Below are 17704 nucleotides of genomic sequence, written 5' to 3' on the forward strand. Positions count from 1 at the left end.
TATAATAGAGACAGTAGATCTAGCTGGTCTGTCATAATATAATAGAGACAGTAGATCTAGCTGGTCGGTCATAATATAATAGAGACAGTAGATCTAGCTAGTCTGTCATAATATAAAAGAGACAGTAAATCTAGCTGGTCTGCAGTAATATAATAGTAGATCTAGCTGTTCTGTCATAATATAATAGAGACAGTAGATCAATCTTGGCTGCCATAATATTATAGACAGTAAATCTAGCTGGTCTTTCGTAATATAATAGAGACAGTAGATCTAGCTAGTCTGCCATAATATGATAGAGACAGTAAATCTAGCTGGTCTTTCGTAATATAATAGAAACAGTAGATCTAGCTGGTCTGCCATAAAATAATATATATAATAGATCTAGCTGGTCTGTCATAATATAGTAGCGACAGTAGATCTAGCTGGTCTGTCGTAATATAATAAATACAGTAAATCTAGCTAGTCTGCCATAATATAATAGAAACAGTATATCTAGCTGGTCTGCCATAATATGAAAGTGACAGTAGATCTAGCTGGTCTTTCGTAATATAATAAAGACAGTAGATGTAGCTGGTCTGTCATAAAATTGTAGAGACAGTAGATCTAGCTGGTCGGTCATAATATAATAGAGGCAGTAGATCTAGCTGGTCTGTCATAATATAATAGAGACAGTAGATCTAGCTGGTCTGTCATAATATAATAGAGACAGTAGATATAGCTGGTCTGTCGTAATATAATAAAGACAGTAGATGTAGCTGGTCTGTCATAAAATAATATATATAATAGATCTAGCTGGTCTGTCATAAAATTGTAGAGACAGTAGATCTAGCTGGTCTGTCGTAATATAATAGAGACATTAGATATAGCTGGTCTGTCATAATATAAAAGAGGCAGTAGATCTAGCTGGTCTGTCATAATATAACAGAGACAGTAGATTTAGCTGGTATGTCATGATATAATAGAGACAGTAGATCTAGCTGGTCTGTCATAATGTAGTAGAGACAGTAGATCTAGCTAGTCTGCCATAATATTATAGAGACAGTAGATCTAGTTGGTATGTCATAATATAATAGAGACGTGTTCTAGCTAGTCTGTCGTAATATAATAGAGACAGTAGATCTTGCGGATCTGCCATAATATAAAAGAGACAGTAGATCTAGCTGGTCTGTAGTAATATAATAGAGACAGTATATCTAGCTAGTCTGCCATAATATAATAGAGACAGTAGATCTAGCTGGTCTGCCATAATATAATACAGACAGTAAATATAGCTGGTCTGCCATAATATAGTAGAGACAGTAGATCTAGCTAGTCTCCCATAATATAAGAGACAGTAAATCAAGCTGGTCTTTCGTAATATAAAAGAGACAGTAGATCTAGCTGGTCTTTCATAAAATAATAGAGACAGTAGTTCTAGCTGGTCTGTCGTAATATAATAGAGACATTAGATATAGCTGGTCTGTCGTAATATAATAAAGACAGTAGATGTAGCTGGTCTGTCATAAAATAATATATATAATAGATATAGCTGGTCTGTCATAATATAGTAGAGACAGTAGATCTAGCTGGTCTGTTATAATATAATTGAGACAGTAGTTCTAGCTGGTCTGTCTTAATATAGTAAATAGAGTAGATCTAGCTTGTCTGCCATAATATAATAGAGACAGTAGATCTAGCTGGTCTGCCATAATATAATAGAGACAGTAAATCTAGCTGGTCTGCCATAATATAATAGAGACAGTAGATCTAGCTGGTCTGTCGTAATATAATAGAGATAGTAGATATAGCTGGTCTGTCGTAATATAATAAATACAGTAGATGGAGCTGGTCTGTCATAATATAATAAATACAGTAGATGGAGCTGGTCTGTCATAATATAATAGAGATAATAGATATAGCTGGTCTGTCATAATATAGTAGAGGCAGTAGATCTAGCTGGTCTGTCATAATAAAATTGAGACAGTAGATATAGCAGGTCTATCATAAAATATTAGAGACTGTAGATGTAGCTGTTCTGTCATAGAATAGTAGAGGCAGTAGATCTAGCTGGTCTGTCATAATATAACAGAGACAGTAGATTTAGCTGGTATGTCATGATATAATAGAGACAGTAGATCTAGCTGGTCTATCATAATATAATAAAGACAATAGATATAGCTGGTCTGTCGTAATATAATAAATACAGTAGATGTAGCTGGTCTGTCATAATATAGTAGAGACAGTAGATCTAGCTAGTCTGCCATATTATTATAGAGACAGTAGATCTAGTTGGTATGTCATAATATAATAGAGACAGTAGATCTAGTTGGTATGTCATAATATAATAGAGACAGTAGTTCTAGCTAGTCTGTCGTAATATATAAGATATAATAGATTTAGCTGGTCTGTCATAATATAGTAGAGGCAGTAGACCTAGCTGGTCTGTCATAATATAATAGAGACAGTAGATCTAGCTGGTCTGCCATAATATAATAGAGACAGTAGATCTAGCTGGTCTGTCATAATATAATAGAGACAGTAGATCTAGCTGGTCTTTCATAATATAATAGAGACAGTAGATATAGCTGTTCTATCGTAATATAATAAAGACAGTAGATCTAGCTGGTCTGTCGTAATATAGTAGAGACAGTAGATCTAGCTGGTCTGTAGTAATATAATAGAGACAGGAGATCTAGCTAGTCTGTCATAATATAGTAGAGGCACTAGATCTAGCTGGTCTGTCAAAATATAATTGAGACAGTAGTTCTAGCTGGTCTGTCGTAATATAGTAAATACAGTAGATCTAGCTAGTCTGCCATAATATAATAGAGACAGTAGATCTAGCTGGTCTGCCATAATATAATAGAGACAGTAAATCTAGCTGGTCTTTCGTAATGTAATAGAGACAGTAGATCTAGCTGGTATGCCACAATATAAAATAGACAGTAGATCTAGCTGGTCTTTCATAAAATAATAGAGACAGTAGTTCTAGATGGTCTGTCATAATATAATTGAGACAGTAGTTCTATGGTGATGGTGATGAAGGACATGAAGGGCATGAAGGGTGATGAAGGACATGAAGGGTGATGAAGGACATGAAGGGTGATGAAGGGTGATGAAGGGTCAGGAAGGACATGAAGGGTGATGAAGGACATGAAGGGTGATTAAGGGTGATGAAGGACATGAAGGGTGATGAAGGGCATGAAGGGTGATGAAGGAAGCTGAGTATTACGGATACAGAGATGAGGACGATGGGGCACTGGTCCCTCTGGAGCAGGAGTATGAGAAACAAGGTAGTCCTCTGGTGTGTTCCAGCCCTCCAGCAGATGCTCTCTGGTGTGTGTTCCAGCCCTCCAACAGATCCTCTCTGGTGTGTGTTCCAGCCCTCCAGCAGATCCTCTCTGGTGTGTGTTCCAGCCCTCCAACAGATCCTCTCTGGTGTGTGTTCCAGCCCTCCAACAGATCCTCTCTGGTGTGTGTTCCAGCCCTCCAGCAGATCCTCTCTGGTGTGTGTTCCAGCCCTCCAGCAGATCCTCTCTGGTGTGTGTTCCAGCCCTCCAACAGATCCTCTCTGGTGTGTGTTCCAGCCCTCCAGCAGATCCTCTCTGGTGTGTGTTCCAGCCCTCCAACAGATCCTCTCTGGTGTGTGTTCCAGCCCTCCAGCAGATCTTCTCTGGTGTGTGTTCCAGCCCTCCAACAGATCCTCTCTGGTGTGTGTTCCAGCCCTCCAACAGATTCTCTCTGTCAGTAGGTCGGTCAGGAAGTGTGATACCAAGGCCATGGTGAGGAGTAGGGCAGGTCAGTAGGTCGGTCAGGAAGTGTGGTACCAAGGCCATGGTGAGGAATAGGGCAGGTCAGTAGGTCAGTCAGGAAGTGTGATACCAAGGCCATGGTGAGGAGTAGGGCAGGAATCCTCCTGTGTCTCTGGAAAGGGAACATTTCACCACGAGACTGTAGTAAACGTGACTCTGTCTGGTAGAGAGAAAGGCTGTCTTTGTGTGGGGGCTGTATCCTGCTGGGGTCTTGTGACCTGATAGTAATGGGTGATGTGATGACGGACCATGTGTTGTGTATTAGTGCTGTTGTATGATATTCTAAATATTCTAGTCCTCTACATCAGAGGTTCTCTACGTCAGAGGTTCTCTACGTCAGAGGTTCTCTACGTCAGAGGTTCTCTACGTCAGATGTACTGTCCTCTAACAACCCACATGAGAAATGTACCGTCCTCCAACGACCCAAATTAAGAAGAAATCGTATGTGATTATAAATGTTAACTCATAGCTCACGGCCCACTTCTCACATGCTCAGGGCCCACTTCTCACATGCTCAGGGCCCACTTCTCACATGCTCAGGGCCCACTTCTCACATGCTCAGGGCCCACTTCTCACATGCTCAGGGCCCACTTTCTCCTAGCTCGAGGCTTGAGGTCAAAGGTAGTTGAAGAGTACTAGCATGACCCCTGATAACGTAGTCTCTTCACTGGTTTGACCATTGACCCCTAATAACGTAGTCTCTTCACTGGTTTGACCATTGACCCCTAATAACTAGTCTCTTCACTGGTTTGACCATTGACCCCTAATAACTAGTCTCTTCACTGGTTTGACCATTGACCCCTAATAACTAGTCTCTTCATTACTTTCACTGGTTTGACCATTGACCCCTAATAACGTAGTCTCTTCACTGGTTTGACCATTGACCCCTAATAACGTAGTCTCTTCATTACTTTCACTGGTTTGACCATTGACCCCTAATAATGTAGTCTCTTCATTACTTTCACTGGTTTGACCATTGAGGTGACAGCAGCAGTCAGTCAATAGCATTAGACCAGCAGTCAGTATCATTAGACCAGCAGTCAGTCAATAGCATTAGACCGGCAGTCTGTAGCATTAGACCAGCAGTCAGTCAATAGCATTAGACCAGCAGTCAGTCAATAGCATTAGACCGGCAGTCTGTAGCATTAGACCAGCAGTCAGTCAATAGCATTAGACCAGCAGTCTGTAGCATTAGACCAGCAGTCAGTCAATAGCATTAGACCAGCAGTCAGTCAATAGCATTAGACCGGCAGCAGTCAGTCAGTAGCATTAGACCAGCAGCAGTCAGTCAGTAGCATTAGACCATCAGCAGTCAGTCAATAGCATTAGACCGGCAGCAGTCAGTCAGTAGCATTAGACCAGCAGCAGTCAGTCAGTAGCATTAGACCAGCAGCAGTCAGTCAGTAGCATTAGACCAGCAGCAGTCAGTCAGTAGCATTAGACCAGCAGCAGTCAGTAGCATTAGACCAGCAGTCAGTCAGTCAATAGCATTAGACCAGCAGTCAGTCAGTAGCATTAGACCAGCAGCAGTCAGTAGCATTAGACCAGCAGCAGTCAGTCAGTAGCATTAGACCAGCAGCAGTCAGTCAGTAGCATTAGACCAGCAGCAGTCAGTCAGTAGCATTAGACCAGCAGCAGTCAGTAGCATTAGACCAGCAGCAGTCAGTAGCATTAGACCAGCAGCAGTCAGTCAGTAGCATTAGACCAGCAGCAGTCAGCCAGTAGCATTAGACCAGCAGTCAATCAATCAATCAATTTTATTTTTTATTTTATATAGCCCTTCGTACATCAGCTAATATCTCGAAGTGCTGTACAGACACCCAGCCTAAAACCCCAAACAGCTAGTAATGCAGGTGTAGAAGCACGGTGGCTAGGAAAAACTCCCTAGAAAGGCCAAAACCTAGGAAGAAACCTAGAGAGGAACCAGGCAGTCAGTCAGTAGCATTAGACCAGCAGTCAGTCAGTCAGTAGCATTAGACCAGCAGTCAGTCAGTCAGTAGCATTAGACCAGCAGTCAGTCAGTCAGTAGCATTAGACCAGCAGTCAGTCAGTCAGTAGCATTAGACCAGCAGTCAGTCAGTCAGTAGCATTAGACCAGCAGCAGTCAGCCAGTAGCATTAGACCAGCAGTCAGTAGCATTAGACCAGCAGTCAGTAGCATTAGACCAGCAGTCAGTCAGTCAGTAGCATTAGACCAGCAGCAGTCAGCCAGTAGCATTAGACCAGCAGTCAGTCAGTAGCAGTCAGTCAGTAGCATTAGACCAGCAGCAGTCAGTCAGTAGCATTAGACCAGCAGCAGTCAGTCAGTAGCATTAGACCAGCAGTCAGTCAGTCAGTAGCATTAGACCAGCAGCAGTCAGTCAGTAGCATTAGACCAGCAGTCAGTAGCATTAGACCAGCAGTCAGTCAGTAGCATTAGACCAGCAGTCAGTCAGTCAGTAGCATTAGACCAGCAGCAGTCAGCCAGTAGCATTAGACCAGCAGTCAGTCAGTAGCATTAGACCAGCAGTCAGTCAGTCAGTAGCATTAGACCAGCAGCAGTCAGTCAGTAGCATTAGACCAGCAGTCAGTCAGTCAGTAGCATTAGACCATCAGCAGTCAGTCAGTAGCATTAGACCAGCAGTCAGTCAGTCAGTAGCATTAGACCAGCAGTCAGTCAGTCAGTAGCATTAGACCAGCAGCAGTCAGTCAGTAGCATTAGACCAGCAGCAGCCAGTCATCCAAGATGGCGTAGCAGTCAGGCGTCTTTGTCTTCGTCTTGTCGTGTCCCATGTATATATATATTTTTCTTCTCATATATTTAAAACATATATTTTTCTTAACCTCAACTTCAACATACTCTCCTGCAATCCGCCTCACCCAATGTGGTATGGATCTGCTATTTTCTTTACTTTTGAACCGAAACCCCACACAGAAGCTAGCCAGCTAACTAGCTACTAGCTAGTAGTCAGCTAGCCACTCCTAGCGGTCATCAGCTAACCTTAGCCCGGACAACTCTTGCCAGTCTGCACAGCCAGTCTGCACAGGGCATATCGTACTTATTTTTCTCCATATCTCCGGATTCCTACCGCAAGCTCTGAACCTTTTCACCTGGATCATCGCAGCTAGCTAGCTGCTGTCTGAGTGGCCACTCCTGGCTAACGTCTCTGTCCCGAAGCAAGCACCAACTAGCCTGGAGCTAGCCTATGCTAGGCCCATCTCCCGGCTAGCTGAAGAAGTCCATCAGCCACTCCTTGAGCTACAATACCTATTTTGCCAATTGGCCTGGACCCCTTTTACTGCCGATACGGAGCCCCGCCGATCCATCACGACTGGTCTACCGACGTAATCTGCCCGAGGGTTTTTTTCAACTGGTTCCTCCGTCGCGACGTCCCCTGAATGCCCATCTGCAGCTGCGGCCCGCTAGCTGTCTGGAGCATATCGGACTGTTAGCTAAAGAGGCCCAACGGCCAATTTCTTGGGCCACTATACCTATTTTGCCAATTGGCCTGGACCCTTTTACTGCGCGGACCCCTGCTGATCCATCACGACTGGTCTGCCGACGTAACAGCACGAGGGGGCTACAACAGACTAATTCCGTTGCGACGTCCCTCTAAGGCCCTTCTGCTAGCTTGCTTGCCCCGGCCCGCTAGCTGTCTGAATCGCAGTGTCTCCAGCCCGCCTAGCTACTCACTGGACCCTATGATCACTTGGCTATGCATGCCTCTCCCTAATGTCAATATGCCTTGTCCATTGCTGTTTTGGTTAGTAATTATTGCCTTATTTCACTGTAGAGCCTCTAGCCCTGCTCAATATGCCTTAGCTAACCCTTTAGTTCCACCTCCCACACATGCAGTGACCTCACCTGGTTTAAATGATATTTCTCGAGACAAAACCTCTCTCATCGTCACTCAATGCATAGGTTTACCTCCACTGTATTCACATCCTACCATACCTTTGTCTGTACATTATGCCTTGAATCTATTCTACCGTGCACAGAAACATGCTCCTTGTACTCTGTTTCGAACGTACTAGACGACCAGTTATTACAGCCTTTAGCCGTACCCTTATCCTACTCCTCCTCTGGTGATGTAGAGGTAAATCCAGGCCCTGCAGTGCCTATTTCCACTCCCATTCCCCAGGCGCTCTCATTTGTTGACTTCTGCAAAAGCCTTGGTTTCAAGCTTGTTAACATTAGAAGCCTCCCCCCTAAGTTTGTTTTATTCACTGCTTTAGCACACTCTGCCAACCCGGATGTCCTAGCCGTGTCTCAATCCTGGTTTAGGGAGACCACCAAAAACCCTGAAATTTCCATCCCTAACTATAAAATTTTCCGACAAGATAGAACTGCCAAAGGGGGCGGAGTTGAAAAATACACCTTTCCAGAAACAAGTCTCTCACCATTGCCGCTTGCACAGCATGATAACCTAACCGTTGATCTGTCTGTCAGCATTCTGATGATAACCTAACCGTTGATCTGTCTGTCAGCATTCTGATGATAACCTAACCGTTGATCTGTCTGTCAGCATTCAGATGATAACCTAACCGTGGATCTGTCTGTCAGCATTCTGATGATAACCTAACCGTGGATCTGTCTGTCAGCATTCTGATGACCAGTCTAGAGAACAGATGGAAGGAGAGGATGGAACTCTCACATCCTTTATCGCCCATATTACTGTGCCTTCTCAGAAATCTATTATAATATCTCTTGGTTATTTCTTCAGATTGAGGGGAAGGTTAGGGCTAGTTTAATGACATCTCTTGGTTATTTCTTCAGATTGAGGGGGGGGGTTAGGGCTAGTTTAATGATATCTCTAGGTTATTTCTTCAGATTGAGGGGGGTTAGGGCTAGTTTAAAGATATCTTTAGGTTATTTCTTCAGATTGAGAGGGGGTTAGGGCTAGTTTAATGTTATCTCTTGGTTATTTCTTCAGATTGAGGGGGGGGGGGGGTTAATAATATCTCTTGGTTATTTCTTCAGATTGAGGGGGGGAGGTTAGGGCTAGTTTAATGATATCTCTTGGTTATTTCTTCAGATTGAGGGGGGGGGGGGGTTAGGGCTAGTTTAATGATATCTCTTGGTTATTTCTGTCAGATTGAGGGGGGTTAGGGCTAGTTTAATGATATCTCTAGGTTATTTCTTCAGATTAAGGGGGGTGGAGGGTTAGGGCTTAATGATATCTCTATCTTATTTCTTCAGATTGAGGGGGGGTTAGGGCTAGTTTAATGATATCTCTTGGTTATTTCTTCAGATTGAGGGGGGGTTAGGGCTAGTTTAATGATGTCTCTAGGTTATTTCTTCAGATTGAGGGGGGTTAGGGCTAGTTTAATGATATCTCTAGGTTATTTCTTCAGATTGAGGGGGGTTAGGGCTAGTTTAAAGATATCTTTAGGTTATTTCTTCAGATTGAGAGGGGGTTAGGGCTAGTTTAATGTTATCTCTTGGTTATTTCTTCAGATTGAGGGGGGGGGGGGGTTAATAATATCTCTTGGTTATTTCTTCAGATTGAGGGGGGGAGGTTAGGGCTAGTTTAATGATATCTCTTGGTTATTTCTTCAGATTGAGGGGGGGGGGGGGGTTAGGGCTAGTTTAATGACATCTCTTGGTTATTTCTTCAGATTGAGGGGGGGGGGGGTTAATAATATCTCTTGGTTATTTCTTCAGATTGAGGGGGGGAGGTTAGGGCTAGTTTAATGATATCTCTTGGTTATTTCTTCAGATTGAGGGGGGGGGGGGGTTAGGGCTAGTTTAATGATATCTCTTGGTTATTTCTTCAGATTGAGGGGGGTTAGGGCTAGTTTAATGACATCTCTTGGTTATTTCTTCATATTGAGGGGGGGGGGGGTTAGGGCTAGTTTAATGACATCTCTTGGTTATTTCTTCAGATTGAGGGGGGGGGGGGGTTAGGGCTAGTTTAATGACATCTCTAGGTTATTTCTTCAGATTGAGGGGGGGTTAGGGCTAGTTTAATGATGTCTCTAGGTTATTTCTTCAGATTGAGGGGGGTTAGGGCTAGTTTAATGATATCTCTAGGTTATTTCTTCAGATTAAGGGGGGTGGAGGGTTAGGGCTTAATGATATCTCTATCTTATTTCTTCAGATTGAGGGGGGGTTAGGGCTAGTTTAATGATATCTCTTGGTTATTTCTTCAGATTGAGGGGGGGTTAGGGCTAGTTTAATGATGTCTCTAGGTTATTTCTTCAGATTGAGGGGGGTTAGGGCTAGTTTAATGATATCTCTAGGTTATTTCTTCAGATTAAGGGGGGTGGAGGGTTAGGGCTTAATGATATCTCTATCTTATTTCTTCAGATTGAGGGGGGGTTAGGGCTAGTTTAATGATATCTCAAGGTTATTTCTTCAGATTGAGGGGGGGTTAGGGCTAGTTTATCGATATCTCTAGGTTATTTCTTCAGATTGAGAGGAGGTTAGGGCTAGTTTAATGACATCTCTTGGTTATTTCTGCAGATTGAGAGGGGGTTAGGGCTAGTTTAATGATATCTCTTGGTTATTTCTTCAGATTGAGGGGGGGTTAGGGCTAGTTTAATGATATATCTTGGTTATTTCTTCAGATTGAGAGGGGGTTAGGGCTAGTTTAATGATGCCTCTTGGTTATTTCTTCAGATTGAGAGGGGGTTAGGGCTAGTTTAATGATATCTCTTGGTTATTTCTTCAGATTGAGGGGGGGTTAGGGCTAGTTTAATGATATCTCTTGGTTATTTCTTCAGATTGAGAGGGGGAAGGGCTAGTTTAATGATATCTCTAGGTTATTTCTTCAGATTGAGGGGGGGTTAGGGCTAGTTTAATGATATCTCTTGGTTATTTCTTCAGATTGAGGGGGGGTTAGGGCTAGTTTAATGATATCTCTTGGTTATTTCTTCAGATTGAGAGGGGGAAGGGCTAGTTTAATGATATCTCTAGGTTATTTCTTCAGATTGAGGGGGGGTTAGGGCTAGTTTAATGATATCTCTTGGTTATTTCTTCAGATTGAGGGGGTAGGGTTAGTTTAACCTCGTGTTTTTAAACTTGCCCTATCCCGCCCCCCTCAATCTAATGAGAATATCTCTCTGTGATCCTCTTCAGATTGAGGAGGCGTTGGTGTGAAGGAGCTCCTTCAGAGGTACTCCTGTAAGACCCTGATGGCCCAAAGTGAAGAGGCCAAGATGCTACTGGGGCTGTAGAGAATCTATATATTTTTTGTTATTCCAAAAATGTTCTACAAGCAAAATTTGACTTTGACATTATGGGGTATTGATCAGGGACACAAAATCTCAATTTAATCAATTTTAAATGCAGGCTGTAACGCTACTTCTACTAATACTACGACTACAACTACTACCACCATCTACTACTACTACTACTACCACCATCTACTACTACTACTACTACCACCATCTACTACTACTACTACTACCACCATCTACTACTACTACTACCACCATCTACTACTACCACCATCTACTACTACTACTACTACGACCATTAATACAACTACTACTGCTGCTACTACCACTATCTCCACTACTACTACTGCTAATAATACTACTACCACTAATACTACTGCTGATAATACTACTACTACCGCTAATAATACTACTACCACTAATACTACTGCTAATAATACTACTACTAATAATACTACTACCACTACTACTACTGCTAATAATAATACTACTACCACTACTACTAATAATACTACTACCACTACTACTACTGCTAATAATAATACTACTACTACTACCACCGCTACTACTACTATTACTACTGCTATTATTACAATCAATCAGTAGTTGTCACAATGCACTTATACAGAAACCCAGCCTAAAACCCCAAAGAGCAAGCAATGCAGATGTAGGAAAAACTCCCTAGAAAGGCGGGAACCTAGGAAGAAACCTAGAGAGGAACCAGGCTCTGAAGGGTGGCCAGTCCTCTTCTGGCTGTGTCGGGTGGAGATTATAGGAGTACATGGCCATTAAGGCCAAATTGTTCTTCAAGATGTTCAAATTTTCATAGATGATCAGCAGGGTCAAACAATAATCACAGTGGTTGTAGAGGGTGCAACAGGTCAGTACCTCAGGAGTAAATGTCAGTTGGCTTTTCATAGCCGAGCATTCAGAGGTCGAGACAGCAGGTGCGGTAGAGAGGACTCACCCTGTGTGCAATAATTGTGTTCAAAATGATTTTTTAATGACTACCTCATCTCTGTTCCCAACACATACAGTGGGGCAAAAAAGTATTTAGTCAGCCACCAATTGTGCAAGTTCTCCCACTTAAAAAGATGAGAGGCCTGTAATTTTCATCATAGGTACACTTCAACTATGACAGACAAAATGAGAATTTTTTTTCTCCAGAAAATCACATTGTAGGATTTTTTATGAATTTATTTGCAAATTATGGTGGAAAATAAGTATTTGATCACCTACAAACAAGCAAGATTTCTGGCTCTCACAGACCTGTAACTTCTTCTTTAAGAGGATCCTCTGTCCTCCACTCATTACCTGTATTAATGGCACCTGTTTGAACTTGTTATCAGAACCTGCACAATTGGTGGCTGACTAAATACTTTTTTGCCCCACTGTATACAATTATCTGGTCCCTCAGTCAAGCAATGATTTTCAAACACAGATTCAACCACAAAGACCAGGGAGGTTTTCTCGCAAAGAAGGGCACCGATTGGTAGATGGGTTAAAATAAAAAGACATTGAATATCCCTTTGAGCATGGTGAAGTTATTAATTACACTTTGGATGGTGTGTCAATACACACAGTCACTACAGAGATACAGGCATCCTTCTTAAAACTCAGTTGCCAGAGGAAGGCTCAGAGATTTCACCATGAGACCAATGTTGACTTTAATGGCTGTTATAGAAAACTGAGGATGGATCAACAACATTGTAGCTAACCTAAATAACCGAGTGAAAAGAAGGAGGCCTGTACAGAATAAAAAATATTCCAAAACATGGATCCTGTTTGCAACAAGGCACTAAAGTAATACTGAAAAATGAGGAAAAGCAATTCATTTTTTTTTGTCCTGAATACAAAGTGTTATTTTTGGGGAAAATCCAACACAACACATCACTGAATACCACTCTACATATTTTCAAGCATAGTGGTGGCTTCCTCATGTTATAGGGGTATGCTTGTAATCGTTAAGGACTGGGGAGTTTTTCAGCATAAAAAAGAAGCTAAGCACAGGCAACCTGGTTCAGTCTGCTTTCCACCAGACACTGGGAGAGGAATTCAACTTTCAGCAGGACAATAACCTAAAACACAAGGCCAAATATACACTGGAGTTGCTTCAGGAACTGTGAATGTTCCTGAGTGGCAGAGTTTTGACTTAAATCTCCTGAAAATCTATGGCAAGAGCGGAAAATGGTTGTCTAGCAATGATCAACAACCAATTTGACAGAGCTTGAAGACTTTTGAAAAGAATAATGGGAAAATGTTGCACAGTCCAGGTTTGGAAAGCTCTTAGAGACTTACCCAGAAAGACGCACAGCTCTTAGAGACTTACCCAGAAAGACTCACAGCTCTTAGAGACTCACCCAGAATGACTCACAGCTGTAACGGTGCTTCTACAAAGTATTGACTCAGGGGTGTGATCCTTACGTAAATTAGATATGCCTGTATTTCATTTTAAATACATTTACAAAAATTTCCAAAAACTGGTTTTCACTTTGTCATTATGGGGTATTGTGTGTATAAATCGATTTAATACGTTTTTGAATTCAGGCTTTAACAACACAATTTGGAATAAGTCAAGGGGTATGAATACTTTCTGAAGGCACTGTATATATCTAGTATTATAAACCAGGTAGTTTGGCTCCTGGATGCTGATTGGCTGAAAGTCTTGGTATATCAGACAATATACTATGGGTATGATGCAAATCTCTGTTTCATGTACAGAATCACATCGAGTTACATCATGATGTAAATAAATGTAAACTTTCTACAATAGACTCCATAGTGGTATACTGTCGTTAAATGCTCTAGTTTTCTTCTGAATAAAAATTGTCCATCAATCTGTTCTACCCTGGGTAGCATTGACTCTTGCAGTCCCATTAATGAACAGCTCCATGTTTCTGCTTTAGACCCACACGCCTCCCTCCCATCCTCCTCTACTGACCTGTGTGTGTGTATCTTATTAACAGTAAATTGGAGGCAGGCTGGTTCATGTGACAGTGGGACCGAGAGGTTCAGGAATCTTAGTCACACTCTCCCCATCAAGACTCAATCTAATCTAGTTTTTAGTGATGAAGAATAACCCTGTTCTTATCTAGTGGCTAGTTAGGAAGAATAACCCTGTACTAATCTAGAGGCTAGTTAGGAAGAATAACCCTGTTCTAATCTAGTGGCTAGTTAGGAAGAATAACCCTGTTCTAATCTAGTGGTTAGTGAGGAAGAATAACCCTGTTCTAATCTAGTGGCTAGTTAGGAAGAATAACCCTGTTCTAATCTAGTGGTTAGTGAGGAAGAATAACCCTGTTCTAATCTAGTGGTTAGTGAGGAATAATAACCCTGTTCTAATCTAGTGGTTAGTGAGGAAGAATAACCCTGTTCTAATCTAGTGGTTAGTGAGGAAGAATAACCCTGTTCTAATCTAGTGGTTAGTGAGGAAGAATAACCCTGTTCTAATCTAGTGGTTAGTGAGGAAGAATAACCCTGTTCTAATCTAGTGGTTAGTGAGGAAGAATAACCCTGTTCTAATCTAGTGGTTAGTGAGGAAGAATAACCCTGTTCTAATCTAGTGGTTAGTGAGGAAGAATAACCCTGTTCTAATCTAGTGGTTAGTGAGGAAGAATAACCATGTTCTAGCCCTGTGTTCCAGTATGTCTGGGGGACTTTGCATCCTCTTGTTAGGTGTATTGACAATGTCAAGACACATAAATGGCTTACATTCTTGATATCAAAGTCTTCAAATGTCAGTCTCATGTCATCAGGGCTGGTTTAAGGGGAACTAAAACCGCATCCTCAGTTACCAGACACCTTTTGGGTTTATAGATCACTTGAAATCAGTCATTAACAGTTATGTCTTGATTGAAATTGTATAAATTAAAATCATTGATAAATACTGCGTTTGTGTGTCTGGAACTTTAATAACTCTGTAGCCTAATAATAATGTAGCCAGATAGGCCAATTGCATTCCTGTACGGTTGTTCCTATGAAGCACATTTTTCTCCATTCAGGACCAGCGGCATTTTGGAGTCCTCCAGAAGTAAACTGACAGATGACAGGCATAACGCGCCTCACTGTCCTCAGATGAGCTGTTTAGCTCTCTCATACATTTTCAAATGTGTTTGATTGATCTAAAATAGTGTAGTACAAAACGCATGAATGTGTTTTTGAATCCGTCGAATCCAGTCTATTGGCGCAGCGTGTGAATCCTGTGCGACCTTGTAATCCCGCGTCCGCTAAAGATCACTTTGACGTTCCACTACTAAACAAAACAGCTCCCCCGCCTGTGTTTGTAGGAACACCTTCTCTGTGTCGTCACATCATGCCTTCAGCGATATATGAAGGGTTCGAACAAGATTGAACTAAATTAGAGAAACAGGAGGCAGCGGAGAGAACCGGACAGCAGAGCAGCAGAATCATGAAGGCACTGAATGTCCTACACCGGGCTGCGAACACCCTGCTCAGCCAGCCCGGGGACCGGGCAACTCTACTGACAAGGTGTGGGATGTGCGGCGCCTCGAGGTTAAATAACAAGGTAGTGCTGTTACGCTACAGTCTCATCATTATGCTGTACTTGGTTGATACAATGTATCGATATAATAACGTTATAGCGGTGTAATGATACCAGAACGTTTAGGGGTTTCGAAGTGTTTAATTCAACTGGCCTCTGAATAGATCTCTGGTCTGTAGGTTACAATAACTAAGCGTTTGCAGCAGCCAGCAAGACTGAGGGGAAAAAAACAGTATTCTCCATGCATTAACTGTTTATGAATAGCTTGAATATTTACATTGACTGCCCCCCCCCCCCCCTTGTTTTTACACTGCTGTTACTCGCTGTTTATTATCTATGCATAGTCACTTCACCCCTACCTACAAATTACGTCGACTAACCTGCACGCCTGCACATTGACTTTGTACCGGTACCCCTGTATACAGACTCGTTATTGTTATTTTATTGTGTTACTTATCATTACATTTTTTAGACTTTAGTTTATTTAGTATATATTTTCTTAACTCTATTTCTTGAACCGCATTGTTGGTTAACTCTTGAAGCTAGGGGGCAGTATTTTTATGTTTGGAAAAATAACGTTCCCAAAGTAAACGGCCTATTTCTCAGGCCCAGATGCTAGAATATGCATATATTTTTGCTTCCCTCCAAGCCTGGGGGCACACACTTCCTAGTAGGCTTAAATTGAAAATATGGCAAATAAAAGTGACAATATCATCTGCTATTATCCTCAGTCATTTTCCATCCAAGTTGTCAGACCCCGGTGGCTTGTCATTGTTGATAAACAACAATACTTTTTTTCACTTCTTCCACACTCACTAGGAATTCAAAATTACAACACTTGTCTTTCATAATTTGGTCAGATATACTTGGATGTGTAGTATCAGTATTTGTTGCTGGCATGTTATGCCTAAATTTGCTAATCTTGCCAATGAAAAGTGTTAGGAATTTTGTTAATAAATAATTAAAACAATAACTAATTGAACTCTGCACGCCTGGTTTAAAGAGATTTGTGTTGTGGGTTGTAAAATAAGCAGAAACGGTCGTTAAACTATGGTTGAACTGACCCAACTTAGCCCTGAGATGTTTAGATAAAGTGTGGGTAACTTTTTAGGTCTTCCATTATCTTGAGTTGTCTGCTGAAGTGGTAAAAAAAAATAGTGAGCCTTCAGGAGGATAGATTATATTGTGTGTCATGTGTGTGCGCTGGGAAGTTGGAATGAACTTTTGAACCTATTTTATATAGGCCAGGACGAGGAGATTTATTCTGTAACCTATGACGTCATATCTTGTATATAAACTGTTGGTTATGGTCAAATGGTAGCGTGCTCCGAGAATAAATACTATTATCTAATTTTAATAAGACTGTATCCTGTCTATTTTATGTTAATAAGTATCTTACAAATTCTTATAAATAGACAGATTGAATTTAATTAATGAGTACATTAGAGGAATTATTTAATTCCACTAACAAAAAGTCATTAAATTAGTTGGCAATATCAGTGGGTTTTGTGATGAATGAGCCATCTGATTCAATGAATGATGGAGCTGAGTTTGCCTTTTTTCCCAAAATGTAATTTAAGGTGCTCCAAACTTTTTACTATCATTCTTTATGTAATTTATCTTTGTTTCATAGTGTAGTTTCTTCTTTTTATTCAGTTTAGTCACATGATTTCTCAATTTTCCGTACGTTTACCAATCGGTTGTGCAGCTAGACTTATTTGCCATTCCTTTTGCGTCATCCCACTCAACCATACAATTTTTCAATTCCTCATCAATCCACAGGGATTTAACAGTTTTTACAGTCATTTCCTTAATGGGTTCATGCTTATTAGTAACTGAAATAAGCTATTTCATAAATGTGTCAAGTGCAGAGTCTGTTTGCTCCTCATTACACATCATGGACCAATCACTACAAAACGTAATGTATGACCTCTAATACACAGTGTGTATTAGGCCCCGCCTTTGGAACGTTGGCTTGCCTAGATATGGCTGCTATGTTGTGATCACCCCATCTGATGGATCTGGATACTGCTTTTACTCAAGTGGGCAGCTTGATGAAAGCCAGTCAATATTTAAATCACCCAGAAAATATAAGTCTCTGTTGATATCACATACATTATCAAGCATTTCACACATGTTATGTAGTGGTGTGGTGAGGTTCTGTGGATATGTAGTGGTGTGGTGATGTAGATATGTAGTGGTGTGGTGAGGTACTGTAGATATGTAGTGGTGTGGTGATGTACTGTAGATAT

General features: G+C 41.4%; 1 protein-coding gene across 1 annotated transcript in view; it reads left to right on the plus strand.

The window, feature by feature from the left end:
• The first annotated feature begins 15003 nt into the window (after nt 1-15003).
• The window catches only part of LOC139536422 (haloacid dehalogenase-like hydrolase domain-containing 5), a 33938-nt gene continuing 31237 nt past the window's right edge, over nt 15004-17704 (plus strand). The window contains exon 1 of the mRNA XM_071336952.1: nt 15004-15476. Coding sequence (XP_071193053.1) covers nt 15360-15476 — 117 coding nt within the window. The 5' untranslated portion in view covers nt 15004-15359. The remainder of the gene's footprint in view (nt 15477-17704) is intronic.

Source organism: Salvelinus alpinus, chromosome 12 (assembly GCF_045679555.1).
Source record: "Salvelinus alpinus chromosome 12, SLU_Salpinus.1, whole genome shotgun sequence".
Lineage (NCBI taxonomy): Eukaryota > Metazoa > Chordata > Actinopteri > Salmoniformes > Salmonidae > Salvelinus > Salvelinus alpinus.